We start from the raw sequence: 10,670 nt of genomic DNA on the forward strand, positions 1-10,670 counted from the left end.
ACTCTTTCTAAAAAAAAAAAAAAAAGTCAATGGAAAAAATATCCTCAGCTGAGGATTAAAAAAAAAAAAAACAAACTCAAAAGATTCAAGCTAATTCTCTTAATAAATATAAGTTTAGATAAATACTTAACAAAGTGACTGCCATGTTCACACAACTCAGAACTCTTACCATTGATCACTACTGGTTGTTGCCTCTAGTAAAGTCTGGTAAGCAAGTTCCATTAATTTCTTCACAGATTCACTAACACGACAAGTGGGCAAAGAAAAGGAATGTTGGTCCAATGTATTTTCAGGCTGTAAATTCACCATTTCATTGTACTGAGTTGTGGACATTTTCTGTATTTGTAGCTTGTCATCCTCATCAGAGGTGGGTAAGTCAGGCACACTGATCTTAGAGTCAGGAATAATCTAAGATTCAACATAGAAACAGAAAAAGCACTATCCTCAGAATAATTCAAATGCAAGCATACAGTGAAGAATAAGATATTGATGATAAAGCTATGGCTCTATAGGGTAATAGAAAGATTTGAGTAAAGCCCCGGCCAGGTGGTTCAGTTGATTGAATGTTGTCCCATGCACCAAAAGGTTGCGGGTTCAATTCCTGATCAAGGCATATACCTAGGTTTCGGGTTTGATACCCAGCCAGGGCATGTGCAGGAGGCAACTGATTGATGTCACTCTCTCATATCTTTGTTTCTCACTCTCTCTTCTCGCCCTTCCTCTACATGGCAGTTATTTTAATGACTGCTCAATCTTAGGTTGAGAGCATGTCCCTAGAAATAAGCAATTCTTTTTACTATAATTCTTCCAATTCTTCTGTGCACTAATTTGGTGAAAATACAAAACCAATAAAGCTTCTCTAACACTTACATGAATGAAAATTCCCAGACTTAGTCAAGACTAAAGGGAAGAATACTAGGCTGTTAATTTGGAAACATCCGTGATATTTTTTACCCTAACTTTGACAAAGTCATTTAACCTCTCTGGACTTCAATTTTCTCATTGTACAAGAAAGAAAAATTGTACTGCAATATGATTTTCAAACCTTGCTGCTTAAAGATGCCCTAGGGGTCAAAAAAAGGAGAGATTAAGCATGTAGAAGCAGCAGGTTCCCTAATCCCACTGCAAGAAGAGCAGCCCTGCTCTTCATATACTGGACCTCTACAGAAAATGTATGACAGAACAAGTTCAGTCTGATAAAAATGTTTAAGTTATCAGACTTGCCTTCCAAATCTGTAAAAGAGTATAATAGTATCTACTTCATTGTGCTGTTATGAAGTTTATATAAGAATACAAATGTCAGGGACCTATTAGTCAAAATTATGGCTACCATCCGAATACAGAAGAAAAAGTATAATTATAGAGATGTTTAGAAAAATGCCAATGTTTGTCTGAAAACTAGTGGACCCAGAATACACGACTCAAAACAGTGACTTCATGAGGAGGGTGAGGGAACCTCAAGATGGAAGAATATAAGATCTAATATGACACCTGGCAGGTTAAAATGTAAAAACAAAACAACAAAAAACAACTTTAGATGTTTTATGAAAATAGTGGGTACACATAGGGAATTGTTTTAGAGAAAATTTAGATGAAGACTAAGAAAGGCAAATTAAATTGATTTATGAAAAAAGGAAGATGAGCTTTCCAAAGCTGGGCAGTTTAAAGTATCTAATTCCAGGGCCTTCATGCCAAGAAAAAGAACCAGGTTAGAACCTACAGCAGATGTTCTTAACTAAGAACAATTTTGCCTTCCAGGGAACATCTGGCAATGTCTGGAGACATTTTTGGTTAACAGGGCAGGAAAGTTGCTCGTGGCATCTGTGAACAGAGACTAGGGGTGCCACTAAACTTCCTACAGGCCAACCCTCCAACAGCAAAGAATTATCTGATCCCAACTATCAACAGTGCCATGTTGAGAAACCCTGATCTAGAAGAAGCTACGTATTAGGATTTGGGCACTCAGAAAAAAATAATAGTTTTATAGAAAGTCAGAATTAGTTGAACAAGAAGCTTAGAAATTATCTAGTTCAATTTTGTCATGTTACTGAAAAGAGAAATGAGGTCCAACAAGGTTAAAATATTTAGCTCAGAGTCACAGAGCAACACAGTAACAATCCTATTTATATCAAAGAGTTATGACAGAGGCAAGTGAGATATATATTAATTCATTTACCAAATCCTTACTGAATACTAGGTATATAGTGGTGTGCACCAGGTATTTTCTTGGTGCTGGAGATACACAGTCCCCTTATGGAGCTTATTTTCTAGAGTAGGAGGATTATTTTTTTAATCCTTACCCAAGGATCTGTTTTTATTGATTTTGGAGAGGAAGGAGAGGGAGAGAGGAACATCAATGTGAGAAAGAAACATTGACTGTTGCCTCCCATGCCCACCCAGACTGGAGATTGGACCTGAACCTGGGTATGTGCCCTGACCGGGAATTGAACCCATGACCCTTTGGTGCATGGGACAATGCTTTAACTAACTGAGCTACACTGGCCAGGGCAGAGGTCACAATATTAAAGCATGGTCAGGAAAGGGAGCAAGTCATGTAGCATGACTTGTGGTAAAAATGTTCCTAACAAAGGGAACAAGAGACTCAAAGGTTCTGCAACCAGTGGTCTTAGCAAATTCAGGGAACAGCAATATTGGAAGCCCAATACAATAGCACCTGGAATTTGAGGCAACAGGAGCACAGATCACGTAAGGTCTTATAGCTACTGTAATGTTACTGGTTTTGTGCAGAAGAGTTACATAATCAAGTGATATTTCTATTAGAAAAACCCACAGCACAATTCCTGGTAATCAGTAGATTTCAACTCTCTTAACAATCCAAAATTACCTCAAAATGTGTTACTACTATCTATGCCCTCAAATGGCTAGCTAAAGTGGACACAGTAACAGGTTATTCCTAAGGACGATGGAATATGGCCGAAGGGATAAAAGGAAAAGAGTAGAGTACCTGCAGTGATAGAAGAAAAATAGCTGAGCAATTTTCTATTAAGAGATTACTTTAGTCAATGTGTTGTTTTAAACTAATAATTCCTTACATTTACCAAATATTACTTTATGTTTGTAAGGTATGAAGATAAAATAAAACAGAAGTGAACACACAGAAATATCTAAGATCAAAGGAGTAACTTACCCTCAATGCAAATTAAGCAGTCCCTTAACTTTGCAGATAATTTGTTTACACTTTACATAGTTCACATTTTTATTATTTTAACTTCAAAACTAGTGCCTAAAAGATGAAGTCAACATTTTCACAATAGAATGTAATCTCTGGACATAAATAAAGCCTACCTGTCCCAAAATTGTGTACTAAAAATTAAGTAATGAAAAAAACATATAGGTTGGCATTTTACCTAATTTCAACAATAGTAGTGCATTACATTTATGTAGACTTCTTCAATTTATATAATGCTTTCATGTGCATTACTTTATCTGGACTTCACAATACCCTATGAAAGAGGTAAATAGTAGGACCTTTAAAGGTAAGAAAACGAACATTCGGAAGATTAATAACTCCCACCATGAGCTCAGCAACTGTCATGCCCTCTTCCAGTCTAACATATTCATCTCAAAAAGGAGCTGCTTCCTGAACACTGTAATATACCATAAGCCCAATACCTTCACAGTGTTGTGAATTTCAGAGGTCATTAGGTTTCTAGCCGCCACAATCACATCCTGACACTTCTTATTAGCAAAATGAGAATTAATGTTACGGGCATATTTTAGCAAATCAGTAGTATCTCCTTTTAAAAACCTCATCTCCTTTAAGGCATTTTCAAATTCTTCAGTGGATTGTATGATCTGACAAATACAAGAAAAAAACAATAATTATATACATATATTCCATTTCAATATTAAAATTTCAAATCCAATGAAAAGAACTGGACCAACTGGTTATTTAAGTTTTAGAACAAATCATCAATTACTAGGAATAAAACTATCAGACATTTTTTTTCCTGCCTTAAATTAATTAGGAAGAGTATCTTCAATAGAAATTTCTGATTCTATTTGATTAAGGTACAAAGACCTTTAAAATAAATATACTTATTTTAGTGTTTAAGGAAAGAGTAAAAAGAAACGAGAAAGCAGTGCCACATAGTAACTACTATAACTGATACAAGTATAAATACAAGAACAATTGTTTTGCAAAAGTATCTTACTAAAGAAAATACACTTAGTAAGAAGGTGCTTCCCAATCAAATGGTAGGAAGCCAGGAGAAAAAGGAAGTTATGAGGAATTTGCTTCTATTCCTTATTAGTAATTTTTTTAAAGATGTCACTAAAGAACTAAAGATCTAAAAAACAAACAAAAAAACAGCAACAGAATCCCTGACACCAATAAGAAGCTAATCTCTTAAATCTCCTGTGATATCTCTGCTCTTACCTCCTCATATTGCTGTAACTTGCTGCTATTTGTTGGGATAGAATAAACCAAACAGTTTTTAATGAGGCACTCAGACAAGTCCTCCCAGATCATGTCACCAAGCATCTCAGCCAATATGATCTTAGATGTTTTTTCATTTTCTTGATCAGTATCAAGAGGCAAATCTGAATTCAAAAGAAAAAGTTTAAATAAGAAACCATTCAAAGTCTAGATTATTCTCAAGTTCCTTAGTGTTCTAGAATTCTTTGGTTGTAAGATGAAGGGGAAGAAAATGGCACAGATAATTTTATAACCATCTCAACTGATTGCATGGGGGTAAAGCATGACATACAATCATCATTTTATCTTTCACTGCGCAAATGAATCATCTGCACTGTATTTCTGCCTGTATTCTATAGCAATAAGGTATTAAGCCATCTACATTATAATCATCTACTGCTAATGTACTGATCTGATTCTATGAAAAGTACTCAGAAATTCTGCATATAAAGTTGAAACTAGTTTAGAATAAAATCCCCATTCTTTAATAATACTTTTTTCATCTCTGCAAAAGAACTGAGTTTTTATCCTAGTAAAATACCAATAAACACATAACATTATTGTATATTTAGTATAGTAAACAGAATACTTCAATACCTTTTCTATAGTATACCTTGAGGGAATTATAATTAGAATACACTATTCTATTAAGAAATACTTATCTTCAAGATATTCTTGGAACAAAATGCTGGCCAAATATTTAATAATCAGGGATAAAAAATGGCAATGTTTTCCATTTAGATCACATTGCATACGAACAAACTAAATGTGAAGTTCCATGGAAAGAAAACTTATTTGTGACCTCATAAGAATTGATACTGCAATTAAACCTTTTCATAGTACAGATCAATAATGATATCATTTTTCTAACAAAACTCAAAATGCAGAAGATTTTAATTGTAAACTGGCTGTCAAAAATACCAACAAAAGAATTCAAAGAATGCTTTTCTGATATTGATAAATTTAGAACTTTTTAAAATTTTATGCAAAACTGCTTTGAATTCTATGTTAAGAATAGTAAGTTGGTTCATGGTTAGTGAATTTCCTTAACTCAGCCACAGTTTTGAAACTGATATACTTTTGCTTTAAGGTCAAATCAGTTCATTTAAAAGGGATGAACTAAATTTGTTGGTGTAGGTGAAAATATTATAGGAAAATGATTATTTTGGTACTCAACACAGCTACTGGAAATTTTTCAGTACATCTGGAACAACTTGGATATAGAACCTACTTTTTCAACTAAATTTTCAGTATGTTTGGAACAACTTGGACATGGAACTTACTTTTTCAACTGTAAATTTTGTGACATTTAAATACAGACCAAGTATTTCTAGGGAAAATTTACATCCAATTTGAGATGCACTTAAGTATAAAATACTCACCAGATCTAGAAAAGTTCATATAAAAATATAAAATAGCTTATTAATAATTTTTATATTGATTATATATTGAAATGATATTTTGGATATATTGGGATAAATAAAATATATTATTAAATTGGAAGTTCATGTTTCATTTAACTTTTTTATGTGGCCACTGGAAATTTTAAATTACATTATGTAGCTTGCATTTTATTTCTATTAGACAATGCTGACCTAGACCGCAGCTCTAAATGCATTTACCAAGTGATATAAGCAGCTAGTACATTGCCTTCCTCTATATGGATATATGCAAACATACCAGAGAAGAAAGTTTGGCTCACACCATATAATCCATTTTGCAGCTTTGCCCCGCCTTCAGATCATCATAAACATTCACCAAACTATTAAAAATGATGATATTCCTATTTTGCTTAGTTTTTTATTCGCAAATGTCACTAAATTTTGGCATATTTTCCGTATCTAATGATGCAATGACATGCTGACATAATGAACTGTTTGATAGCTTTCTTATGCTGAACCATCTTTTTGGACTCCTAAAATAAATCCTTGGTCAGAAAGTGTCCTTTTTAAAGGCACTATTGGATTTATTTAATTTTTCTTAATGTTTGCATTTATAAATCAAAGGTAAAATCATTCTATAGTGATTAATTTGTGAGTAAGCAACCATTATTACATTTTGGTATTAAATGTATGCTGTTTTTTAAAAATATATACTTACTGATTTCAAAGAGGAAGGGAGAGAGAGAGACAGAAACATCACTGATGAGAGAGAATCATTGATCAGCTGCCTCCTGCACACCTCACAATGGGGATCAAGCCTGCAACCTGGGCATATGCCCCGAATGGGAATCTAACAGTGACCTCCTAGTACATAGGTCGACACTCAGCCACTGAACCACACCAGCTGGGCTAGGCTCGTTTTTTAAAAATTAAGTAGGGCATTTCTCCTCTTTTTCTATTGGCCAAAGAGCTTACTTTAAAAAGGGATTATCTGTAATTTGAAGAACACGCAGAATTTAGCCATAAACCTTCGGTGTCTAATGGTGACTTTTTTAGTGCCAAGTCTTTAACAACCTTTCAAATTTCTTCTATAATTATTTGTATGCTCAGAGTTTCTGCTTCTTCATAAATTTTAGTAATTTAGTTTCTAGAAAATCATGGCAAAAACAAAATATGCTTGCTGTCACAAGACTAACACTACTAAGGTTTATAAAGAAAAACCCCAAATTTACCCTCTCCACACCCATAAGGTTATCTTTCTTCTCTCCTTGCCTATGACACATTTTAAGTTTGGTTGGTATTCTTCCTCCCTCAGACTCATACAAAAATAAATATAAATATGAATTTGTGAAATATGTGCGTGCGTACACGTATACACGTACACACGTACACACACACACACACACACACACACATTTGATTTGGACTGATTATTTCTTTAGGGCCGAATCCTAGAAATTGAAATCCTACTTTAAAGGATAAAACATCTTAAGGCTTTTTATCCATTTGCCAAATTCTTACCAAAAATTTTCATTTTCCTCTTTTAAAAGCTTCTTTGTTGTTGGTATATCATGCTTAATAATAAAGAAAATATGAAAGAAAAAAATACATATTCAAATATAAAAGAATGGGCAAAAGCCTTTATGAAGTTTCAGAATAAGTAAAACCCAAAGAAAATAGAGGATTCCAAAAAGAACTAAGGAATCTAAATATGATTTGATGCTCTCTGAGCCAGAAGGGAAAGAATAAATGGTAAAAGAGAAACTAAAGCCTAAAATGCATAATGATATGAGAAAAGCACCTGCCAATACTAAGTTGTCTTCTGCTCTGCATATCCTAGGTACTAAGAAAACTTACAAATAAAAAAACAGGCCCTAGTCGGTTTAGCTCAGTGGATAGAGCATCAGCCTATGGATTTAAAAGGTCCGGGGTTCGATTTCAGTCAAGAGCACATGCCTGGATTGCAGGCTCAATCCCCAAGAGGGGGTGTACAGGAGGCAGTCAATGATTCTCTCATCACTGATGTTTCTCTCACTCTCTCCCTCTCCCTTCCTCTCTGAATTCAATAAAAAAACAAACAAACAAAAAAAACCAGGTTGAGTACTAATTAATTTAATGGAACAGGGTCAAACTGTCAAGTGATTTCTACTGTAATTCCCCAGGACACCCACCCCCTCTGGGCCTATTTCAGGCAACAGTATCATTACTGACTTAGACTGAACTATAAGAAAACATGACTAACAATTATGCACTCAGATAAAGTAGGAATAGTAAACACTATAACATTGTATCAAGAAAAATTTAACAAAGATTAAGGTGAATTTTTTAAAAATCAAGTACAAGTGTTAGATAAAAAAAGTAGCAATTTACATTGAGTATGACATTGGACTTACATTTACCTTAAGCTCAATGAGTTAACTGTGTAATAACAGTCTTTGGCTATACTGTAAAAACCATTGAACTGAGGAGAGCATAAATGCTCCCCTAGTCTTCTGAATTGGCTAAGACTACACCTAGAACACTCATTGTTTTGAACACTATAACTTAGCAAGAGGACTACTGAAGAAATGGAATATATTCACGTTATCATTAAAGATAAAGGGAAACTTAAAATTATGTCATTCAAAAAAAACCTTAAGGATGTTTATATTGGTGATAAGATGTAGGGGAAATAACAGCTCCTGTAAAGAATTTTAAAGCTCATCATGTATCATAAGAATTAGACTTGTTCTACACAGCTCCATATAATAGAAACAGCTTCAATAAAGCAGACATTACAAGGCAGTATATTTCAAATACATTTTTTAAACCACTACACTAAAGATTTAATGTACAATATGCATGTTTTGGGTAATAGTATTTAATATAGAAAGGAGATATGATTTTTAGAAAAATAAAGAAAAACTTCATAGTACTCAGAGTTGCCCAAAAGTAGAATAAAATGCCTCAAGAGGAAATGATCCTCTCACTAAAGGTGCTCAGCTTGGTTTTATGGACAACTGATGTGAGTGTTTTAGAGGAGATATTTGGATTGAATCACTTTTCTGTTTTCTTTTAATCCTTGGATATTTTGTTTAAAACACTGCTTATATCTAATAAAAATTAAAGTGAATTATCTCCGTAAGTGAAGGAACAAGAAAACTACCTGGGATTTTGGTAATTTATACAAGCCTTGAGATTTTTTATTCTCTACTATCAAAATTAGAAAAAATTCCTAGCATTATTTATTCCCTATGTATTAGTATATGACTGCCAAGAAGGCATATAAACTATACTAGAATTTCTGTTTTATTCTCTCCACAGGAAGAATGCTTGATTTAACTATTCAATAAGACAACTGAGAAAAGCAAAAAGGTATGTCAAACAGACTAAACAAAAAACAAACACAAAAAAGTATTAAAATAAAACACCAGAAGAAATTTTACTTTTATTAGTATGACAACCAAAAAAATGATTTAAGCAATACAGAAACTGGTTATTTCATATGTAAATATATAAAGACCTAAACAATAGTTTCAGTTGGATGTCATTCATTTCCTACGTTATCCCTAGTTTGTTTATGTCACATGAACGGATTTTCCCACTAAAATATGTAAACCAGCACTTGGTTCATTTCTGTTTCTCCTATAATAAAAGCAGGAGTTCCAAAATGTGAGGTTACCAGAAGTCAAGTGAGAGAAGGGCATCCTAGAATTCAACTAAGAATTACAAATACAGAATCTGGGGTAACACTGATAACCCTACCTGTCAACATAGGGCAGAGAAGAAATACAAAGTAGAGCAAGATATAAGAAGGTAACTACTTTTTTAAAAAAATATATATTTTATTGATTTTTCACAGAGAGGAAGGGAGAGAGATAGAGAGTTAGAAACATCGATAAGAGAGAAACATCGATCAGCTGCCTCCTGCACATCCCCCACTGGGGATGTGCCCGCAACCCAGGTACATGCCCTTGACCGGAATCGAACCTGGGACCTTTCAGTCCGCAGGCTGACGCTCCATCCACTGAGCCAAACCGGTTTCGGCAAGAAGGTAACTACTTTGTTCCCATGGCATAACCTACTCACCTCTAATGCTCCACTAAGATTATGGTCATTTTATCTACTCTCAAATAATATTTACTTTCAAAAACCATGACTTTTCCAAAATACAAAAAGCCCTTGGAGATACATACCTAGAAGATGTTTCTGGAGCACTTCCAGTACCAGCCTGACCTTTGCAAAAACTTCAGATGGTGATGGATGCTCAAAGTCAGTCATCACAGATTCAAAACGAATGATGATGATGTTAGGCTGGCTTTCTACCACAGCAAAAAGGGAGGGGCAAGATGCCAGAGGCCTAAGGATATACTTCAGCAGCATCTGCCCTGAAAAATTATATGAACACTCATAAAAAATCACCAGAATAAACTTTTATATAAAACTATGTAAAAAAAAGAAAGATCTTTGAGTCTAACAACAAAAATACTTATATAACATTACACACCATATATTATACACTGAAGGTTTTCCCACTGAAGTTTCCCAGATTATCTATAGATTTTTATTTAAATTATTAAAAAAACAGATAAACAGCAGCAGCTAGTTTAAAAAATAAAACAAAGAAAAGTAACTAAGCCCTTAAGAAAAAGGCAAATGCTTATGACAATTCCATTTGATGAATTATGAGGCCAAACCCTACGATCTATCATCAATGTTATCCAGAGAATATTTTATAATATTTTCTGTCATTCCTTTAATAATGGACCTTCTGAGATTTCATGTAAATGAAACAACGTAGTGTCCCTTACCAAATGATTTAAGCTTGGTATGTAGCTCTCCAAGAATAGAAAATGCCAAGAGGACAGAGA

At 33.9% G+C, this 10,670-nt stretch overlaps 1 protein-coding gene across 1 annotated transcript in view; it reads right to left on the reverse strand.

The window, feature by feature from the left end:
* ZW10 (zw10 kinetochore protein) overlaps window positions 1–10,670 on the reverse strand; it is a 37,862-nt gene that overhangs the window by 13,439 nt on the left and 13,753 nt on the right. The window contains exons 6-10 of the mRNA XM_015570326.1: window positions 10,611–10,663; window positions 9,996–10,187; window positions 4,400–4,563; window positions 3,634–3,816; window positions 170–408 (exon numbers count right to left, since the gene is read on the reverse strand). Of these exons, the coding sequence (XP_015425812.1) occupies window positions 170–408; window positions 3,634–3,816; window positions 4,400–4,563; window positions 9,996–10,187; window positions 10,611–10,663 (831 nt within the window). The remainder of the gene's footprint in view (window positions 1–169; window positions 409–3,633; window positions 3,817–4,399; window positions 4,564–9,995; window positions 10,188–10,610; window positions 10,664–10,670) is intronic.

Source organism: Myotis davidii, unplaced genomic scaffold, assembly GCF_000327345.1.
Source record: "Myotis davidii unplaced genomic scaffold, ASM32734v1 scaffold1025, whole genome shotgun sequence".
In the NCBI taxonomy this organism is placed as follows: Eukaryota; Metazoa; Chordata; class Mammalia; order Chiroptera; family Vespertilionidae; genus Myotis; species Myotis davidii.